The 22,726-nt window shown below is 53.1% G+C and overlaps 2 protein-coding genes across 2 annotated transcripts in view; one reads left to right on the forward strand and one right to left on the reverse strand.

The window, feature by feature from the left end:
* Positions 1-632, forward strand: part of Dlec1 (DLEC1 cilia and flagella associated protein) — a 40,669-nt gene extending 40,037 nt beyond the window's left edge. Inside the window, exon 37 of the mRNA XM_040739764.1 lies at positions 51-632. Within this exon, the coding sequence (XP_040595698.1) occupies positions 51-174 (124 nt within the window). The 3' untranslated portion in view covers positions 175-632. The remainder of the gene's footprint in view (positions 1-50) is intronic.
* LOC110343144 (3-ketoacyl-CoA thiolase B, peroxisomal) lies at positions 475-10,678 on the reverse strand. The gene is given in 12 exon segments (XM_040739765.1): positions 475-789; positions 1,078-1,223; positions 1,309-1,364; positions 1,624-1,994; positions 2,716-2,796; positions 3,580-3,678; positions 5,808-5,850; positions 6,667-6,746; positions 8,919-8,976; positions 10,200-10,293; positions 10,433-10,557; positions 10,560-10,678. Coding segments are annotated over 12 exon segments (1,272 nt in total). The 5' UTR covers positions 10,603-10,678; the 3' UTR covers positions 475-713.
* Between the last annotated feature and the right edge of the window lie 12,048 nt (positions 10,679-22,726).

A 22,726-nucleotide genomic window follows, 5' to 3' on the forward strand; every position in this document is an offset into this window, starting at 1 on the left:
GGGCCTGGGCACTGGCTGGCACTGCCTAACCTCGCATCCGCCTTCCCCAGGAGCAGCCTGCTGTATGAGTCCACCATGGTGGTGGAGGGTGTGCTGAGTGAGAAGTCTTGCACCCTGAGGCTGCGGGGCCGAGGCTCTTATGACGAGAGATACGTGACACCCCACCAGTTCTGAGCTCCGCCGTCCTCAGCCCCCCCCGCCCCGCCCCAGCTGAGGACATCAGGCCGGCCCAGAGCAGAGAGGCAGAGCTGCTAAATTAAGCAGGGACACGGGCTCCCCAGAGGACGGAATCTCCTTCCAGGGAATGGTGTCAATTAACCACACCCCGTATGACAGTTCCCCAGGGCTAGCCAGCATGTGCCCCCACCAGGGTGACTATGACGCTTATATCATTTCAAGGATGGTTCGCTGATTCCAGCAAAGCTGGACCCCGAGGGAAATGACTGCCACCGACGCGAGATAACACACGTTCACTTTGCCCATCACACCCATCTTTCATGAGGCCACCGTCCGACAGAGACAGACATTGTCCTGTGGTCAAGAGGAACCTGTGTGACTGGCCCAATGCTCAATCATCCCCATATTGTGATGATCACATTTTCCAAATCAAAGTGCCATGATCCACCCCTCCAGTGCTGCCCCATGCTTCCGTAGAGTCCCTGTCTGGCCGCCGCCGCTGTAGGACTCTCTGGGCAGTGCCTGCAGCCAGGGCTTCAGTTGCCAGGGTATTCGAAGACAGCAGCGGCTCCCATGCCCGTCCCGATGCACATGGACACCACTCCATAAGCCCTGGGGAGGAGACCCTGCGTTGGCTGGGCAGAGCCTGACCCCCACCCGTGCCCCCAGCAGGCCGAGCTGCAGCAATAAGGGCTCCTGGGCAGATGGGCACAGCAGACGTGTGGGAACTGAGCCCTAGACACACCCGGGTGGCAGACACCGTCCATAGTTGTGCTGCCTTTGAGGCAGGGCTCAGCCTCCTTCCCTAGTCCACAATGCCTGTGTGTGCTCGCCTGCCCAGGCCCCAGCGGCCTGACACCCAGCTCACACCCCACGACACTCCACAGGGAGCAGCCTCACCGTTTCCCACGACGCTTCAGTTCATTGAGCAGGGTGACCACCTGCCTCGCCCTGGTGCAGCCCAGGGGGTGGCCCAGGGCTATTGCACCCCCCAGGGGGTTCACCTTCTCTGCAGGGATCCCCAGCTTCTCCACACAGTAGAGGGCCTGGAAGGAGCCAGAGCAGCCGCTGAGGCCTCCATCGGCTCTGAGCCGCTGGCCCGATGGCGCCCACCCGGACACCCAGGCTCACCTGACTTGCAAAGGCCTCATTGATCTCAAAGATGTCTATGTCGTTCACAGTCAGCCCTGCAGGCAAGATTCAGACCAGAGCTGACAGTCACGGGCAGGACTCTGGACTCCCTCTGGGCTCCACCCCATGCGCGGCTCTAGAGGTCTACCGTGTGCCAGGCCAGTGGGGTCCAGTGGCAGGTTAGGGAGGCCTCGGACTTGGGTGCTAGCCTGACCCACACTCATTCCAGAGCAGCCAAAGGGTCAAACCCTGCAACCCCAGTCCCAGACACAGGTGAAGAGGGGTCCAGGTACAGGATGACAGGGACGGCCTCACCTGCTTTCTGCAAGGCTGCAGGGATGGCATAGGCAGGACCGATGCCCATGACGTGGTGGTGTCAGACGGAGCTGAGGAGAGCCAGCCCTCCACCATCACCTTGCCATGGGGCCTGGGCAGCTCCAGGTCTCAGAGTAGAACAGGTCACCTCCATCAGCCCTATTCCTGGCCCACACCCACCAGCTGTGGTAGAGCCTCCATCCTTGAAGGCCGGCTTCAGCTTGGCCAGGCCCTCCATGGTGGTGTTGGGACGGACACCCTCATCCTGGGTCACAGTGACGGTTTTCTTGTTGCCCTTGTCATCAAGGACGGCGGTTGTCACAGGCACGATCTCAGCTTGGAAACAGCCCCTGCTCTGGGCTCTCGCTGCCCTGCCAGCACCATGGACAGCGAGCCCCAGGCCTGGTGTTTTTCCTGCCTATCCCTGGCCTTGGCCAACTCAGGAAGACACACAGCCTCAGGCTGTGCAACCCAGGGACTGCCCTGCCCCAAGGGTACTCTGAGTGACTTGTGAGGGTTCCTCAGGACACCACCTTCCTCTGGGAGAGAAAGGCATGCACATCGCTTTCCTAGACTCGATTTTCACGTCTCGGGGCTCATCCCAGTCAAGAGCTGGGCTTTTGGAGCTCCCGTTCTGTTTAGGGCTCTTTATTCAGTGGCCACTGAGTCTGCCCAGTGGTCTCTTCCACAGTAAGGCTGGCACTTTCCCACAGGCCTGAGGCTCTGATTTTCTTGAACGGCAGCCTCGGGTCACCACTCGAGGCCCAGGTCTGCCTCTTACGCTAGGTTTTAGCGCCAATGGCCCCATACTCCAGGCTTAAGGGTCACCAGTGGCCACCACGCCTGATAAGAACAGTGTCCTCTATTCCCTATGTCCCACGGAGCGGGGTTGGGGAGGGGCTGAGCGGACACTCAGACCTCAGAGTGTACAGTTAGAGAGGGCTGACTGGGAAGACCTACCCAACAGTGGTGCTCAACCTCCTCACCTTCCAGCCAGAGGCAGGAGGCTAGTCAACACTTTTGTGTCAACTTGACAGAGCCAGCTCGGGCCACTCTCCGGCCCTATCCACAGCCCGCCCAAGCCGCACTCACTTCCGCTGGGAGGCCAGAGCGAAGGCGTCCTGCTTCTGCCGTGAAATGCTGAACCGCTCAGCCACGTTCTCCAAGGTTATCCTAGACGCAAACAAGCAAAGCAGGAGGCTGTGGGTCTGCTCAGGGCTTGAGGGCCACGGCCACACTGAAGAACCATAGTGAAGAGCGCCCACGCCCGTCAGACCCTCAGAGGCACACACCAAAGGGAACGTTCTTTATGGGGGGCAGGTAGCCTGTGTGTGGGGCCTGCCCCCATAAAGAACATTCCAAGGAGGGGAGCAGAGGAGACACTGGCTGTACTGGCTGGTCACACTTGGTCAGCTTCTCCTATGGCTCCAGGCTGCCTCTGGAGAGAGGGTCTGGACAAAGCCAGACCACTGTCCACCGCAAGCCTCTCTTCGTATAACCGTACAGCCGGGAACCCCTACCCTTGGATGTTGGCAAAGTCCAGAGATCCCGGATATGATTGTAGATGATTTCCCAGGCTACATTCCACAGGTCTGAGTCCTCCCCAAACATGTTCAGAACCTCAGTGCTCCCCACATCCTTCTCAATGCTCCAGGTCTCCAACAGGGCTTCCGGGAGGGGGCATCTGGCACCATCCTCCTTGTGACGGGCATCTCGGCTTTGGGGGGCAACATGGGATATGTTTGGATACTCGGGAGGTTCAGAGGACTCAAGTGCTTAAAGAAAGGAAAGCCAAGGACGGAGTCAACCCCATACCTGGTCCCTGCTGAGTATGTGACCCTCAGAAGACGGAGGCTGAGTGGTTCAAAGCCCGGCATTGCCAGTCAGAGGAGGAAACGCCTTGGTCTCTCTCTGGCTGAGGGCAGAGTAGTGAGTGGGCTTCCTGTGGACACTCACCCCATAGGAATCAGGCAATCTCTGGCCTTCTCGTTCTCCAGCAGACGTGGAGAAACATTCCCGGAGTTCCCTCTCTCAGACAGGGACATGGACTCCACCCTGAGGAAGAGGAGCGATCTCTCAGCCCTGGTAGGAAGCCCTAGGAATGACCAACTGTGTGGCAAGTGCCGGGCAATAAACAGTCAGGGAGCCCTCCAGGTATGCAGCAGACAGACACCTGGCCAGTGGGCAGGGAGCCCTCCAGGTGTGCAGCAGACACCTGGCCATCGAGCAGGGAGCCCTCCAGGTGTGCGGCAGACAGACACCTGGCCATCGAGCAGGGAGCCCTCCAGGTGTGCAGCAGACAGACACCTGGCCAGCGAGCAGGGAGCCCTCCAGGTGTGCAGCAGACAGACACCTGGCCATCGAGCAGGGAGCCCTCCAGGTGTGCAGCAGACAGACACCTGGCCATCGAGCAGGGAGCCCTCCAGGTGTGCAGCAGACAGACACCTGGCCAGTGGGCAGGGAGCCCTCCAGGTGTGCAGCAGACAGACACCTGGCCAGCGAGCAGGGAGCCCTCCAGGTGTGCGGCAGACAGACACCTGGCCAGCGAGCAGGGACTGCAGAACGGCTGAGCCGCTCTTCCCCTCCCTCCCCAGACAGCGCCGTGCCAAACACAGCCCCAGCTCCGGGTCCTGCTGCATGGCCGGTTACTGAGCTAAGTAAGCAGCGGTTCCCGGGGATGGCCTCTCAACCCTCCCTCCAACGCAGTATGAACCAAATCAGCCCCATTCGCCCTTCAGCGTCCCCGAGTCAGAGGGAGAATCGCGGAATGGTGCACACTAAGTTTACATCAAAGGAAGACCTGGCCTGCATAGATTGGCAAGTCGGTGGGATGGCTGAGAGAAAGGTCAGGTGGCCCGCGTTGAGGGACCTGCTGGGGACATTGCTGGGGAGGTGGCCATGAGGCCACACGAACACCAGAAGCCCTGGCTAAGTTCTCTCCCGACTTCAGCATAACGCGAACTCCTTTTGTTCTTTTTGGAAGAACTGAGTGTTAACCGTAGGACCTTAAATGTGGCAGACAAGCGCTACAGTATCTCTTGGTCTTAATTTCCTTTTTATTTCACTTGGAGACAGGGTCTTGCTGGACTGCCTCGGCCCCAGATTTGCCGGGGTTACAACCCCGGCCAGTTGTCTAAATTCTGCTTAGGCATGAGAACCTGTCAAACTGTGACTGACACACCCCACAGTCAGCTGTGGTTACGGCTCTACTTAATGAGCAGCACAGAGCCGAGGTGAGGGTATGGCAAGGGAGGCAGCCGGCCGAGGTCACCGGCATGAGCCCCAGCTAGACAGTCGGGCCCCGTAGTTCTGACCTGGGTCAGCTGCACTCTCAATGGCTAGGGGACGTGATGCGGGCACTCCTCCAGTGACAGGTGCCTCGCCTCCAGCACCAGGGTCTTCAACCTGCTTGGGACTAGAATCCCAGGGACCCCACAGAGCCCCAACCTTCCCCCTCCAGCCACCACATCCGCTGTCCTCACTACGGCAAACACGAGGAACAGCAACAGGTAGGCTGGCTGGGACCCTTGCTCACCGCGGTCCCCGTTTGTGGACCTTAACTGTCCTCCTACTGACACACAGGTCAGGACAACCCAGTGCAGCCAGGCGGGAGGCGGCCATGAGCCAGCAATGCTTCCCATCAAAGTTATGACCCCTGGGAGTCTATCTTCCAAGCTCTCCTGGGCTGTCACCCAACAGCAGGTGTCCCCAGTGCTCTGCTCTTTCTATCATCAGGCCTAAGGTCTGCCGCCCTTTGCCCCAGAGGCAGAAACACGGGGGCAGTATGAGTGGAGGGGACAGTGAGCAGGGGCCTGACCATGTTCCCCCCTAGCAGCATCAGCTGGAATGTCTTCCTTGGCAACAGCCTAGGAAGGTGGACATTTGCATATAAGGAGACATGAGTGACTTGGGAGCCCACTTCTCTCAGGAGCATGAGAGAAATCAGCCAGTGCAATGGGCAAAGGCCAAACGCCGCTGACTTCCGCCAAGACAGGTTTGCAAGATAGAGCGAAGGAGGCCACTCCACTCGGAGCTTCAACAACTCGTAGGCTGCATCTGTGGGAGCCCAGCCCAGCCAGCTGCCGTGGTGGGTGGGGAGAGTCACGGTCCCTCAGAACTGAGGAGAGGAAAATTAGTTTGATTATTACTTTGGTTAATAGGGTCCGGCAGGAAGACAATCTTACCCACAGGCCATGCCAATGTCATAAGACCCATTTCTGATGCCACCTGCAACAAAAGCACCTCATAACCATCCTTGGCCAGAGTGGGCCAGCCCTGGGGCTGCACAGCCCGTTCCCTCCCTGCTCGTGGGTACATCCACAGAAGACCCAGGAGCACCCGAAAGAGCTTGGGGTGCTGTACCAGGCTTCTTCTTTTGGGCCACCAACCAGCTCCCAAACACGACACAGAGACTTACTGGTTACGAATGCTCGGCCTATCCTTGGCTCATTTCTGGCTAGCTCTTTTAATTTAAATTAACCTGTTTCTCTTACCTACCTTTTGCCTCAGGGCCTGCCTTCCTTCCTTCCTTCCTTCCGTCTGTCTGTACGTATGTACGTATGTCTGACTTTCACTGCTTCCTCCAGTGTCTGTCTGGTGGCTGCCTGGCTTCTTGGCCCAGGTGTCTCACCCTCCTTCTCCCTGCTCTCTTCTCCTTCTCTTCTCTTCTCTTCTCTTCTTCTCTTGAGCCCAGATTTCTCCTATTAATTCTCTCTGCCTGCCAGCCCTGCCTATCTCTCTCTCTCTCTCTCTCTCTCTCTCTCTCTCTTCCTAGCCATTGACCATTCAGCTTTTTATTAGACCTATCAAGCACCTTAGGCAGGCAAGGTGAAAAAGCAACACATCTTTTCACACTTAAACAAATACAGCAGGAAGAAATGTAACACACTCTTTTACAGTTAAAGTAACACCTCATAGCATAAACAAAAGTAACACATCTTTGCCCAGTCACCACAAAAGGGTGTGACAATGGGTGTTCCTCTCTGCCTACAGCAAGGACCAAGGACAGGGTACACTCACAGGCACCCAGCAGTCACAACTCACCAGCGATGTTGGCCACTGCCTGCAGCCCTGAGGAACACTGTCTGTTGACAGTAGACAAAGGGACAGTCTCTGGAATGTCACTGAAATAGAAGGGGAAATGGCAGTCAGCCCTAAATTTGAGTGTCACGTGGAAAGCCCACCGAGACTTCAGGGCCCCATAAGCCCCCAGCAGCAGCGTGTGCATAGATCAGGACAACAGGCAGCCCTGTCTCCACGGGGGGGGGTGCAGATCCGCAAAAGCAGAAGCAGCTGCTGTGCAGACTTGTCTCCATGGTCCCTGACTACCCAGAGTCCCCAAGCACATTCTCATCTGTCCCACAGCAGATGACCATGGAAACCTGCTGTGGGTCACAGACAGCCTCCCTCCTCCTCCCTGAAGACACAGCAATGAAAGCAGTCACTCCTGTGGTCCTGCGAGGATTCAGGACTGTGGTCCTTCGAGGACACAGGAGTGTGGTCCTGCGAGGATTCAGGACTGTGGTCCTTCCAGGATTCAGGAGTGTGGTCCTGCGAGGACACAGGAGTGGGCCTGTTGCTAGGCTAGGATGTAACATTTCATTTCGACATCACACCACCGTTCATCCCTACCCTTGACCTTTCCGGTAACCACAGAGCTGGCCCGATGCGTCCAGTTTTCTTTCCGTGGGCTGTCCCTCCACTTGCCTTCCTCATTCTCCCACTCCCTGCTCTGGGGCTCCCTGAGCTCAGCCATACTTCCAAGGCGGTAAAGGCCAAGGAGCATCCTTGGCCCTCATCTGACAACGAAGAACCCCCAGAGAACAAGTACATAGGAATTAGGAGGGTTCTGGTGTGCAGGCAGACGGGGGAATCCCTAGGCTGGTACTCCAAGGTTCTGAAGGGGACCCTAGGAGGATGACTCCCTAGGCCTGTGGAATTCCTCCCATGTCCCCTAATTCCCTAACTCTTGGTGGCCTTTTATCAAATCCATCAAGGTTCCCCTAAATAGTCTCTAAGCATGACACACTGCCTGAGAGAGACCCGGGCGCTGACTGCACTGGGTTTTTAGCGGATGCCCCAGCAATGCAGAGAGACTGAAACAGCAGGACCAGGTGCCAAAGCCACACCACGGAGGGACAAGGTCACCTGCTGGACAAGAAACACACCCATTTGAAGCCTGAGAGCTTGGGTATATTTGGGCAGGGTTTAGCCGGGGCAGGAAGAGCTGGCAGGGCCAGTGCCCAGTGGGGCAGAATGGGCAGAGGGAGAAGAGAATCAGGCAGCGAGCCTGCTGAAACAGATGATTGGAGACAAGAGTCTCCAGTCAGACTAGAGGGAGGTGTGGAGATCTTGAACCCCACGCTAAGTCTGACCCTTCCAGCTGCTCCGGCTTGTCACTGGCCAGGGTTTCTATTATTTCTGTGATAGGAGCTGTCCTACTTTATACATATTTCTCTTATTGGTTAATGAATAAAACACTGTTCAGCCAATGAGGCAGGAAGATAGGCAGGACTAGGAGACAAGGAGGATTCTGGGAAAGGTAGGCAGAGAGGGCCCACCAGAGGAATCGCCATGTGAGCTGCCAAAGGAGTTAGAGGTCCAGGCCCTTCTCCTGTAAGAGAAGACAATGTGGAAATACTTATATTAATAGAAATGGGTTAATAACTAAGACAGAGATAGCCAATAAGAAGCCCAAGCTACTGGCCAACAGTTTTATAATTAATATAGCATCTGTGTGTTTACTTAGGGTTCAAGGGTCGTGGGACCAACTGGGAGAAAGAACCCCACAATGCATTTCTGGTCCACACAGTAAGGATTGGGGGAGAGGGGTCTTCAGTCTCCAAGTGAGAAAGAATGAACCATTGCTTTGCTGCCTTGGCAGGACAGGGCTCTTCCTGGGAGAGACCCCCAATCCCATGCTGCACCATCCCCAAGTCGCCATGACTGGACAAGCCTAGACTTCCAGATGCTCAGCTAAGGGGGACGCACACACTGCTTGGCATTGGTCGTGTGATTCCACACTCTAAAGGGTACGTGTTAAGTTGGCTTTGTTTAAAGCATAGGCCACAGAGAGGCTCTGCCCCAGTGCCCAAGCCCTGGGTGGCTTGGCCGTGGGCCCAGTGACACACCCTCTCTCAGTAGGGAAAAGGTTATTATACTCATAGGACAGAGTTGAGTGTCCTCTAATTGCCTCAGTATCTTCTTTCAGCCTGATCTTCCACCACAGGCAGATGAGTCCCTGGGGGGCCCCAGCACTCACAGCAGACAATGAGAGCTAGAGTCGGGAGAATTACCTCAGGAACTGGGCAATGCGCGCCAAGACGGCTCCAGCCCCCGGCAAAAGCACGTTGCCTGCGGACAGAAGAGTCCTTACTGAGCATCAGGTAACGTCCTGAGGCCTAAGGTAAAACACGTCCCAGAAGGGAGGCACTCCAGATCTCTCCAGGAATCTACAGCCTCTGCAGAGAGTTTCATGGGAGGCTGTGGAGACTGAGTCTGAGGAATGGGGAGCCAACTACCAACCACCTGTCCTCCACCAGCCCAGGGCTGGAGGGACACCAGCACGCTTGCCAAGGCATACACTCCAAATCAGCACAGCTGGGCAGGTGCCTGCTTGCCGGACAACAGGAGAGCATCTAGGGTAAGAGGCACGCGGTGCAGAGCCTGAACGCTGAGGGAAACAGGGCTATGGGTGAGGGAAGCGAGTCTGCAACAGCTCGCCTCCCCCAAGTGTCCTCCTCCACGCCCCGTGCCACTGCGGGAGGGGGGACAGGCTGGCACCCCCGGATAGCGCCCTGTCACACACTATGTTGTTCTAGTTCGGGAAGATCTGGGGTTAGGGCAAGCCTGGGTGAACGCAGTCTACACCTGTAGCCGAACCGGGCTGGACTAGATGGTTCTGACAGATAAGATGTCAGTGTAGGTGGAGTACCGGGGCCTCCCACCTCCCGGAGTCTCCAGGAACACCAGGGCTTTAGAGCATCTATCCCAGGGCACTCCTGTTTTCCACGCGCAGATTGCCTCGAGGGGAGGGCGCCCGAGGTTCTGACTGTCAGGAGCAGTCTCACTCAGACCTCTGTGATCCAGTCCTTTCCCTCAGTAAACTCTGTGGGAACACCAGACCTTGAGCAGAGACCCACTTCCCCTTCTGCCTGGGAGTAGGCAGCTGTAAGACAATGTTTACTAAAAACAATACAATGCCTGGGGGCATTAAGTTCCTGGAAAAGGCCTGCCCGCAGAAACCACCCTGACCTCGACCTTGTCCAAAGACTAACCACCTCTTCGGCCACGCCCAGATCAGTTTCTGGGGTCAGAGAGAACCAGCCAGGGTAGAGAGGAGAGCAGAAGCTTCTCTGGTGGGAGCCTTTCTTGGGAAGTTTTCTTGAACCTTTTTGGGGCCTGCTTAAAGTTTTCTTTACATCGTTGAACAAGTCTCTGTGTTGTCAATCCCCGACACCCTCCGCACGTTCTCGGACACAGGCCGCGCAGCAGACGCGACAAAACTCAGCTCTGCGACGTGAGAGAAGGACCCGGGGGAGGAGGACCGAGAGGGCCCAGCGCATGCCCGGGCTCACCCACGGAGATGTCACCCAGCTCCTCGGGCTTGAGCTTCACGTCCTGGAGAACCGCGGTCAACACGGCCGACAGAAGCTCGTCCGGGGTGGTGTCCTGCAGGGCGGAGCGCAGCGGCTGTGAGCCCCGCTCCTGCATCCCCACCCGGGGACTCTGCGGTCGCCCCACCCCAGAGGGCGGGATCCCACCCGCACTGGCCGCCTTGGGCGCCCCTCGTCCGCCGGAGGCGCCTCACCTTGAAGCCGCCGCGGCCCGCAAGGCCGATGGGGGTGCGCCGTCCGTGCACCACCACCACGTCGGAGGCCGAGGCCTGCCGGAAGCCCGCGGAGCAGGGCGTGGCTTGCAGCGCGGAGCTCGACTCGGCCGACCGGCCAGGTGGCCCAGCACTACCTGCAGCCGATGCATCGAGGAGGTGGGTCCCGAGGATTTGCCTGGGCGCTGGGCGCGGAGCCCAGGGAATGGAAAACTGTGGCTGGCACAGGGGCAGAGCCAGTTGGAGTTTTACATTTTTCACGAGTCCCGCCTTCCCCTTCTGCAGCCAATCAGAAGGGGAGTTTTCCTGAGGTCACCTCACCACCACAGCCCAGCTTCTCAGAGCCAGGTCAACAAACTCCCAAAGCCCTCTTTTTGAATAGCTCATCCATATATACCTGCGATGGTGCAAGAGAGTACTGCGCAAGTTCAAGGCCAGTCTGGGCTACAAAATAAGATTTTTGTTTCAAATATATACTTTTTTTTTAAGTTTGTGCCCATTTCTGATGCCTCTCCCAGAAGTGTAAACTGGAACTTCCTGGTCTTTTACAGCATTTGCAACTAACACGGGAGGCAATACCTCAAAAGTCTTCTGGGTTACTGGCCATAAACCAGGATCCCGTTCTCCAAAGAGCGGTCATTGCACACTGTCAGACAAAAGGCAGGAGGTTCTGGGGCCATGGCGACAGCTCCACACTATGTGTGGAGAGGGAGGTCGGGACTCTGAATCGCATTGCCTAATTGGCTCTCCTGGGTCCCGGGACCCCAGCTGGAAGTTTACACGGTTTGGGATTCCCAGTCTTCCTCTTGGACAACTTTGGATTCCTAGCTGGGCAGAAGGAACCCTTTTTGTCAAACGTCTCTGAGAGTGTTCACAGGTCTTGACACCTCTTGACATCTGTTTGTGATGTCCTCATTAGTGCTGAACACCCTGCAGCCCCCGTCCCCTCCCCCCTTAGCAGAGGTGTCTACCAAGGCAAAGGAGCGTGCGGCATGACAGACACATGAACTGATCAATGACTTCCGATGAAGGAATGAATCGGGGCTCCCTGGATGGAGAACATGGATTCCTCCTGCTCCCCATCACAGCGACAGGTCAGTCAAAAACCGTGACAGCCACAGTGTTTTCCCCAAACCCCAGGAGAGCCCAGAACACGAAAGGAGAAACTGGGAGCGAGGTGCTTGTCCCATAGCATGAGGCCGGAGATCAGATCTGCAGTGCAGACATCACTGCTGGCCCGGCTTGACAGCCACCCTGTAACCTTATTGCGCAGGTGGGGCAGGCAGAGGCTCCTCAGGGCAAACTGCGTAACTAGACCAGTCAAGCCCAGGTTCAGAAGGAAACCGGCCTCAGAAAACAAAGTGGAGAGGATGCTGCTAGTCATCCAGGATGACACCCAACGTCACCCTCTGGCCTCCTACCTGCATGCGACACACATGTGCCCACATGCACTCGGGCATATGTGCACACACCAACACACACACACACACACACACACACACACACACACACACACACACATGAACGGGTGCAAAGGAGAGAAAGCCTCCGACCCCCGAAGGCAGGTCAAGTTGCCCCATCACCATTGCCAAGGGCACAGCCTGCCTCCCCGTTTTATCCTAAAAGCAGGGTCGTAAGCTCTCTAGAGTCCCCAGAGGGCAGAGTGCATTACGCCTCCTCCTTGCCCTCTCCCCACCAGTGCTGGCCTTTGCGAACCTCTTAGAACCCCAGGGTGGGAAGGCCAGTGACTCCATCAGCTCCTAGGATGCATTTCCAACCCACTGACTGCATGCGCTGGGCCAAGCAGAGCCAGGAATACCGCCCAAGACAAAAATCATAAGCTTATCTAAGGCATGAAAAGAAATGAGATCTTGTGTTCTCTTTTGTAACTCCATTACATGGATGCTGAGTGTGAAGCTTGCAGATGACAATGCTATGTCCCAATGTCAAAATGTTGAATACCTCCGCACTGAGCAAGGCCAGAGAGACCCGGACAACAGCAGAAGGACAGGCATTCCCCCTCCACAACCAGGGTGATGGATTTCAAAGACCATTTCTGAGTTCCACGTCGCTGACCCCAATGACCTCAAATGAAAGTGTGGGAGCCCGCCTAGCCCAGCACGGGTGCGGAGAACCACAGACTCCAAGACAACAGAGTGCTCTTCTAGGATGGAAGGCAGGAAGGGCTTACAGGGAGAGAGGGCAGAGGAGAAGCTACAACTGCAAGCTCCAATGCCCACCACAGCCGTAGGAGGATGGTCCACACCCCGCATCCTTCTGGCTGCTGCGAAGGGAATGGCCTTTCCAAAGCTTGAACTTTTCACTTGTGTTTTGTTCTGTTTGAGACACTGTTTTATGTATCTTGGATCAGCCTTGACCTGTGTATGTATGTGTGTGTGTATGTATGTATGTGTGTATGTATGTATGTATGTATGTGTGTGTGTGTATGTATGTATGTATGTGTTATATAGGTGCACATATGTGTCAGGTGTGCATGTGTGTGTATGTATGTATGTATGTGTATGCATGTGTGTGTATGTATGTATGTGTGTATATATATATGTATGTGTTATGTGGGTGCACATATGTGTCAGGTGTGCATGTGTGTGTATGTGTGTATGTATGTATGTGTGTGCATGTATGTATGTGTTATGTGGGTGCACATATGTGTCAGGTGTGCATGTGTGTGTATGTATGTATGTGTATGTATGTGTGTGTATGTATGTATGTGTTATGTGGGTGCACATATGTGTCAGGTGTGCATGTGTATGTGTGAATGCATGTGACAGCCACAGATCACCCTTGTGTGTTCTTTCTCAGGAGCTGTCTGAGTTTCATTTCTGTTGCTGTGGTAGAAATGTCCTAGTAAAGCAACTTAGTGGAGATCATGTTTGTTTAGCTTAGCTCACAATTCTAGGCTATAGTCCTGGAATACAGCACTGGGGTAAGGAAGCAGGAACCCAAAACAGCTGGTCATATCACACCCACAGTCAAGAGCAGCCAGGAGCAAGTGTGGCCGTGCTTACCTGTGCTTAGAACGCCTCTCTGCTTGTAAAGCACAGGATGCCCTGCCCAGGGGATGGTCCCACATACAGTGGGCTGTAGATCTTCCCACGTGAGGCAGCATGAGATGGTTCCCTGTGGACATGTCCACAGGCCAATCCGACACGGACAATCTCTTCCTGAGACTCTGTGTCGCATTTGATGGAAAAGCCAGGCATGATGGTCCATACCTATAATCCCAGAGCTTGGGAGGTGGAGGCAGGAGGAACAGGAATTCAAGGCTATCTTGCTTACTTTTCAAGTTTAAACCAGTTCAGTGGAAAGCAAGAATCTCAGGAGGTGGGCGTTCTAGAAGCCACAGCAGGATAGAAGATTGGTATTGTCCACTAGGTAGGTCGTCTTTAGGCACGAGTGTCTGTGTTTGAAAGCGTTGTCCCTTTAAATGACTACAAACACAGCTTCAAGTGGTTTGTTGTTTCTTGTTCCTAACAAGGGCTTTCACAAAAGAAAAATCAAAATACAAGAGTCACGATGAATCATCCCCATAGGTGTCCTACAGTCAACTTTGCCCTTAATAAATAATCTCTTTAAGATTCTAACGTCTCTGACCCAACTGCAGGGAGCTGTGCCATCTGGCATTTTAGGGCATGCGGTTTACACACACACACACATACACACACACACACACACACACACACATACACACACACACATACACACACAAGTGTCTTCCTGTGTGAGCATGTACACTTCCCCAGTAAGATCCCATGCTTCCTGTGTTCAAGCATGTCCTAGCTTTGGAAGAGATCCCGGGTGCCGCAGAAAGCAGACCTTCTGCTCACTCTGTCGCCTCCTGACCGCTTATTAGCTTTGCATACTTCAAGGATGAGCCCACTGTGCTCCCACGAAGAGAGGTTGTCACACTTCATCTATGGCAGTGGCTCTCACCCTCCCGAGGGCTGTGACCCTTTAGTACAGCTCCTCATGCTGTGCTGACTCCCAACCATAAGAGTATTTGTTGCTACTTCATTACTGTAATTTTGCTACTGTTTTGGATCATAATGTAAATAAGCTGATATGTGACCCCTGGGGAAGGTCATTCAGTCTCCCAAAGGGGTGGTGACCCACAGGTTGAGAACCACCCATCTTGGGGATGGCCATGTGGTTAGTTGGTAGAGTGTTTGCCTAGCACACTCAAGTGCTGGTTTAATCCCCAACACAGGATAAATGAGGTGTGGTAGCGCACGCTTGCTCATAACCAGGCTTCAGGAGGGGGAACTCTGAGGAGGGTCAGAACCTGGAGGTTGTCCTCAGTGACACAGGGACTTGAGGACAGCCTATGATGTCCTGCCTCAAAATAATAAATTTTAAAAATTCAGATTTTTAAACTGGTGTCAAGCACTGTTTCCAACTAAAATTTATATTCGAACAAACACACATAAATCTCATTCAGTCGCACCCCTGGTTTATAAAGGAGAAACTGAGGCCCAGTAACTTTGCAGAAGAGATGGGACCTGAATCCAGAGCCTTGACCTTTGGCCTAGTTCCCTCCCCCCCTCACACCTCCAACTTTGGGATATAGCAGCATCCTAAAAGACAAAATGTCATCTAGCTGGTGACTCCCTCAGGTCTGGCACCACATGGCCGGCTCCCTGTTGTGGCATGTTGGAGGATGCTTTCTGTGTGTGTGTGCATGTATGTGTGTTCCTACATGTGTGCATATATGTGTGTGCATATGTGTGTGTACAGGTATACATGCATGTGTGTGTGCGCATATGTGTGTGCAATGTGTACATGTGTGATTTATGCAGGTGCTTGCCCATAGAGGCCAGAGGGCCCTGTAGAGGGTCTTCCTCAATCCCTGCCCCCTTGTTGGAGAGTCTCTCACTGAACCTAGAGCTTACTGACTTGGCTTGATTGCAAATCCTCTTGTCACTGCATCCCTGGTAGGAGGACTTTAAGTACAGGTCTCCCTGCCTCCCTGGCCCCTGCCCCCTGCCTCCTGCCTCCCTGCCCCCCTCACCCCTGCCCCCTGCCTCCCTGTCTCCCTGCCCCTGCTCCTCCCCGCTCCCATCCCCCTGCCCCCTGCCCACTGCCTCCCTGCCTCCCTGCCTCCCTGCCCCCTGCCCCTGCTCCTCCCCCTCCCATCCCCCTGCCCCCTGCCCACTGCCTCCCTGCCTCCCTGCCCCCTGCCCCTGCTCCTCCCCCTCCCATCCCCCTGACCCCCTGCCTTGTTACTCATGAGTAGTGGGATTCAGTAGGACACACACTTTACTGGCTGAGTCTGTACACTTTCAAAATCACCTTCACCCACCTACAGACCCCATTCTGTTAGCTCTTTCAAGAGTTCTTATTCATTAAATTATTCTATTTTTATTTACATTCATTTAATTTTATGCATGCTTGTTTTCATTATTGAGCAAATTTTTGTTTTCTTTTTAATTTTTTTGTGTTTTCATTTTTTTAAAGGGAATATTTTTTTAAAAACCATTTTTATTCCAAATATTTTTGTGTGGTAAAAGAAATTAATACAGAAGAGTGCAACCCCACAGCCAGTCTAAAGCCCTGGAATCTTCTACAACCCTGAATCCCACTAAGAAAGCCATTCTGTTACGATCGGTTAAAACTGGTAATATCCTTATTTTTACCCCTGTAAACGCCTTGGATTTTTTTTTTAATTTGGTGTTTTAACCCCTTGGACTTTTCCGCTCCATTTTTTTCATATACTGCATTTCAGTCATATTCATTTCTCTCCCCCAACCCCTCCCAGGCCTTCCCTAGCCCCCTACCCACCCAGCTTCATGTCAATTCCCTGGAGACCACCCCCCTCCCATCAGCCCCTTCTCACCTGGAGGGGCAGCCACTTGACCAGTCCTGTGTGGCTTAGATGGACAGAGTGCCTCAGCGAGGGAGATGGACATGGCGCAGCAAAGCTGGTTTGCAGCTGACCCCCCCCACGGCCCCCACACTCTCAACTGAGCCTGCCTTGCAGAGGGCTCCTGCTGAGGAGACTTGCCCAATGTGTCCCCTCTGGGTCTAACCGCTGAAAGTTAAGGTGTGAAATTAAGGTCTGTTCTGCCCGGGAGTGACAGGATCCAGCCTTGGACCAGGGCCGTCCTTATGTGGACAGCCCCATTTCTGAGGCAGTCCATGCTTCCAGCTGTTGGGGTGTCCACTGCTACCCCAGCAGGGCTCTGCTCCTGGGGCCTAACCTCTCCCCTACTTAGAGGGATGTGTTACCAGACTCTTGGCCAAGCACCCAGGGCTTCAGAACTAGAGCAAAGGTTCTCTGTAGTCTGATTTTTTTCAACCAAGGTGAGCCAGCTGCTTTCCTTGTGAAAGCCTGGACTCTGGCCTCGCAGGTCAGGTAAATAACCGCACCGAACAGTGAACGTGTTCCTTCCTTGGCTTGTTACACAACCCTGAACTCCAGGCCCACTTAATTTGCAGATCTCAATGAAAGGCCGAGTGGGGAAGGGGGGCCCAGGAGGACCTAGTCATCCTGGCCCTCCCAAGTTGAAGCCGTAGTTCGGCTAACTAATGTGTAAACTGAGGCTCCCCTCCTCCCTCCTTCCAGCCACGTGGAATAGTAGCTGCCAGCCGGCCTCAGACCGGGCAGGAGCTCTGCGGGTTGGGGGCGGTCTCCCCATCTCTCTGCAAACTGACTCTGCAGCTTCCTCTCCACTCCCTCACCCTGAGTTTCTTCCCCCTTTGGCCTGCGTCTGCCGCTCTCCCCGTGCCCATCTGCCCTAACTGAACTCTGCCCACACCTCCCATCACCCCTCATGCATGGCTGACCTCAGGTTTCAGATGAGCAGCTCTCCTCCCCCTTGGGGGGCCATGTTGAAGCTGTGCCATGGGGCCCCATTGCCTTCAGTCTCCTTGTGTGTTGGGTGAGCAGCCACTGAGGCAGAGTATGGGCAGCACCTCAGCCTCTGAGGTGGATCGCTCTGCTCAGTAGCTGTTCGATGAAGATGGGGATTTCAGTAAAAGGTGGCGGCAAAACATAAGAGGATTGGGGGCCTTGTCAGGTGTCCGCTGGGAGTCGTCATCTGGAAGATTCCTGCAGAGTAGGCCTGAGCGGGAGTTACTAGACTGACTGCGCGCCACAGCTGTGAGTTGTCTATTTCTGGAGGTTCTAAGAATCCTAAGAAAGCCTGGACATGTCCCCAGGGCTCTGCACTTGGCAGTGCCTTGAGAAAGGGCCCGGCTGTTGCTGCCCAAGCCAGGGGCATCTGGAGCTGGAGGGCAGCTGAGGGGGGCATTGGAAGGCTCCAGGGCTAGCAGCCCAGGTTCTGATGGGCCTCTGCTGCCTCTTAGAAGCGCTGTGATTTTCTGTCAGGTGTTACTGGCTTGTAGCCAGGTCCTGGCTGCTCTCCAATAGGTTGTCTCACCTGTGATCCAGCTGGAAGATAGTCAGAGTCCACATGCGGGGACTGGGGTAGCCAAGAGCCACAGCCAGCCTTCCCTTTGTTGTCTGTTGTGTTTGTCTTACTGGAGGACAACAGGTATGATGACCAGAGGTGTCAGAGGGGTTACAACTGTGAGTTACTCCAAGGCTGCGGACTGTGCAAACAGATTGTGAAGGCCTAGACCTTGAAGATCCCCACACAACAAGCTGACTCCAACTGTGGATTTCAGCTTACCCATGACCTCATCTTTGAGAGTCTCTGGGACCAGACTGGCAATGTGGAGCCCAAGCTGAAAATCTGCGACTTCCTCACCCCACAGGAGCTCAGTGTGCTCATCTATAAAAGGGGCCAGGTGACTCGGATCTGTAGCTATTGGAGAGGATTTCATGAGGTCGTAGGCATAGCTGACACCATGGGGGCTTTTCATGTCCTGATAGTGTTGGAGGACTCTCAAGCCAGAAGACATTCAGTTCAGGTCCTCTTCTGTCAGCTTCCCCACTCCCTGGTCCACTCTAGCTGAGTCTTTATTGTCATCTTCGTTCTTGCTGTAAAGGAATTTCTCTGTCCTGCCTGTGGGGGTGCAGAGAACAGGAGCTGGCTTATAGGATGTGTAGCCCACACTGTGAGGGCCACTGGCAGGATCAACACACTACCAGGCAGTGGGTCCTGGGCCCTGGAGTGTTAGCCTGAGTTTTCTGGACCAGCAGGTCCCGCAGCCCTTGAACCCCAAATGAACACACAGACGCTATATTAGTTATAAAACTGTTGGCCGGTGACTTGGGCTTCTTATTGGCTAGCTCTGTCTTAATTATTAACCCATTTTTACTAACCTGCGTATTTCCATGTGGTCTTATCTTACAGGAGAAGGGTCGGACCTCTTCACATGGCGTCTGACTCTGACTGCATTTCCCAGAATTCTCCTCATCTCCTAGGCCCACCTATCTCGCTCCCCTATTGGCCAACAATGTTTTATTCATCAACCAATAAGAGAAACATATGTACAGAAGGACGTCCCCCATCCCTGGAGGTGGTGTGTCCTTTGTGTTAGGGAGAGCTGGTGCTCAGCTGCCCTGAAACTGGGTTCTGCCTGGCAACCTGCTTTGCCGGGCTTACCAAACGGAGCTTGGCATTTCCCCACGACCACCCCGAGGGACCGCTAGCTACCTCACAGCTTGTTAGCATCCCATTCTCCCCGGAGTTTCCTACTAGTGCCCGGATCACTGCTCCTTCCCCCGCCCCTCTCTCTTCTATGTCCTTGTCTCGGAAGAATGAACCTTGAAATGTCATACCATGATGGAGAACATGCGCAAACGAGTACTGGGTGTGGCCACGCCTGCGCAGTTTACGACTGCCTCTGGCTAGGTGACTACAGTCGCCCCAGAAATACTTAACCCTTTTCCCAAAAAGGGTCTGTGCTCAGTGACTCCAGGAGCTCTCAGTGAACCCTACTTCTTTCAAAATGTATCATTTTATCTCACTTTTAAACTTGTTTATATGTTATTTTATATTTTAAAGACAGAGTCTGCTTCACTCTGTAGCTCAGGCTGAACCCGAGCTTGCTGTGTAGTTCACACTGGGTCTGGAACTCATATTTTCCTGTGTCCACTTCCCAAGTGCTGGAATTACAGGCATGTTATGTTACTTTTCAGATTTGAAAGTTTTTTAATGATATAAAGTAACATCAGAGATTTTTTTAAAGCTTGTTACGAAAAATAATAGAGGGAGCCAGGCGGTACTGGTGGCACACACCTTTAATTCCAGCACTCGGTAGGCAGAGGCAGGCGGATTTCTGTGAGTTCAAGGTCTACCTGGTCTACAGAGTGAGTTGCAGGACAGCCAGGGCCACACAGAGAAACCCTGTCTCAGAAAAAAAGATAGGGGGATCATACTTCATCATACAAGATACAACCCCTAAAGAATATCCAACCCGCTTTCTGGGCTGTGTCTGTTGTTTCCCCTGTATAGTGTACTTTCCTAGACTTGTAGGGGTCTTAAGAGGCACCTTTGAATGTTTTTCATTGGAAAATTTTTTCTTTTCTCTTTCAAAAAGCAAACAAAACAATAAAAAGCAAGAAAACACACACATACACACACACACCAGAAACAAAAACAGCAAGCAAGCAAAAGACCAATAAGAAAAAGAACATTAAAAGCAAAGAAAAAATGAAACAAAAAGTCCACAGAAATACTAGTCACTTGATTTTGTGCTGGCCACCCACTCCTGGGCACAGGACCCGCTCCGAAGTGAAGGTGACATACCCATTGGGAGTCCACTGGGAAAACCCATTTCCCCTTCGCCAGCAGGTATCAAGTACAGGCACCTTCTTCATTAGAGCTTCTTGATTAGGGTTGGGAGCGCCCAATCTGGCTTAGCCTGCACAGGTCTTGTGCCTGCTGCCACAGTCCAAGTTCATGTAAGCACCTATCACATGGTTTCCTTGGAGACATCTGTAACCTCTGGCTCTTATAATAATTCCACTTCGTCTGCTGCAGCGGTCCCTGGGCCTTGAGGAGAAGAGTTTAAAGAACACACCACACGTAGGATTGAGTGCTCAAAAGTCTCTCACTCTCTTCACACTGTGCAGCTGTGGGCCTCTGTATTAACTCCCATCTACGGTAAGAAGAGGCTTCTCTGGTGAGGGCTGAGTGTGGCACAGATCTATGTGGTATAGCACTATGCCATTAGGAGTTATTTTATTGCCATGTTCCTACAGTAGAACAATAGTGTTAGGTTCTCCCCTAGGCCCATGACCTATCTCGTCTGACTCTTGGCCACCTTAGTAGTATCAGGTGTGGGTTCCCACTCATGAAGTGGGCCTTAAATCCAGTCAGAAGAATGGTTGGTTCCTCCTACAATGGTTATGCCACGGTTACACCAGTCTATTTTGCAGGCAAGTTGCTGTTGTAAGTTTCAGGGTTGTAGCTGGGAGATACTGATGATGACTTTTCTACTCTGGTAGCCTTCCAGCAGCATGAACTCAGTCAGTAGGGGTCGATGCTCCTGCTTAGTAGGGGGTGAAGCTCCTAGTTAGTAGGAGTCAAAGCTCCTGGTTAGTAGGGTGCTGTAGCTCCTGATTAGGCCCCAGCTCAACTTCTCCATGTTCAGCGACTACGTAAGCCTTGTCTTCAGCAATAGGGTCTTGCCATCAGCTTATGGGAAGCAAGAAATAGTCTTGGCGATAGCCTTCGATGTGTGGGGTTTTCCACAGGCCTCCTTTGGCCAATGACTCACAAGATGTAACTAATTCCCACACACAAGGTTTTGTTTGGTGGCATAAGATGTCTGCTTTCATATATGCATATATCTTAGGAAGCTTCCACATGGTAGGTTTCCATACGGTTTTTCAAATGTCCTTAGTGTGTGTTGTCCCTACCCATGTTCCCTCCTTCATTCTTCTCTCCTATCCCCACCCCTGTTTAACCCTGTTCTAGTTCCTGTCTCTCTGTGATGCTACATTCTTCTTCTTCTCCTTCCTTTTTGGGAGATTTGTCATTGTTTCGCCAAGGCTCAACTCTCCATTTCTTTCTTTCTTTTTTTTTTTCTTTTTTTGGTTTTTACGAGACAGGGTTTCTCTGTATTGTTTTGGAGGCTGTCGGTCCAGCCTGGCCTTGAACTCACAGAGATCCGCCTGCCTCTGTCTCCCGAGTGTTGGGATTAAAGGTGTGTGCCACCACCGCCTGGCAACTCTCCATTTCTTGCTTGTTCTCTTCTGTCTTTTTTTTTCCCACCTTCATGGTAATTTTTGTTTGCAAGTTCATTTTCCCTAAAAAGCCCTATGAGTCCGTGCTTGTTTGATAATCTTTCTGACTAGATTTTGAATTTGCTTCTTCCAAGACAGTAAGCAAGATGGCTCATGGCTTCTGTACTGGGGCTGCCATGTTCTGGGGTGTTAGCCCTCCCTGTATGTCTAGCAGTGTTCCTAGATGACCCCATACTCCTTGAGAAGTTGCTAACAGTCATCTTATGTGAGGTGTGGGGATGGGAAGATGGTGGTCTAGGACAGGGGCTGGGGGTAACTTCTAAGCTAATACTTCAGAAGTAGTAGAAATATGCCACACCCTGAAATGTGCCTGTGACATGAGAATTCCACAGAGCCAGTCACCAGTGACAGTGGAAACACAATCCCTGACATCTATGGGTCTATCACTACCTGTAGTGTTAACTTGTGTCCTTAGACACAAGGAGCTAGCCCCCTGTGAGCATGTTAAATACTGTTTATTCTATTACAAAATCATATTTGTGGGAGATAGAATTTACTGTTAATATGTAAGTTCATACATTTACTACACTAAGACATCTGGGTGAAAATAGTGTATAAAAGACAGTCCTGCCTTAAGTTGTGTGTAAAAGCCTGTCGTGTTGCCTTCGTGGGAATTAAAGGCTTCTCGGTTCTTGCAGAAGCTTCCAGAGTTAGGTGAAAGCTATTTTTTTTTACAGGCTCATGATCTTCAACCAAAATGGGCAAGAGAATAGAGCACGAGGCGGGCTTCGACTTAGAGGACAGCTTAGAGGGAAAGAGGAAGAGAGGAGAGCACGAGGCGGGCTTCGACTTAGAGGACAGCTTGCAGAGGGAAAGAGGAAGTAGTGTCACGGCTGGACACCCAGGACTTCCCAGTCCACCTAGTGAAGACTGCCCTACTTGGAGGAGTCATGTTAGCTGGCTAGGACAGTCTCACCCTGGGGGACAATGGGCTCTGAGGACTGTAGGACGGGTGCTGTACTAGTTACTTCTCTAGTTCCCTCTCTGTTGCTTTAAAACTTTCAACCAAAAGAAACTTGTGAAGGGAAGGATTTATTTGGCTTATGCTTCTAGGTCATAATCTACCACTAAGGAAAGTCTAAGCAGAAACTCAGGAAGGA

Source organism: Mesocricetus auratus, unplaced genomic scaffold (assembly GCF_017639785.1).
Source record: "Mesocricetus auratus isolate SY011 unplaced genomic scaffold, BCM_Maur_2.0 Super-Scaffold_100691, whole genome shotgun sequence".
NCBI lineage: Eukaryota > Metazoa > Chordata > Mammalia > Rodentia > Cricetidae > Mesocricetus > Mesocricetus auratus.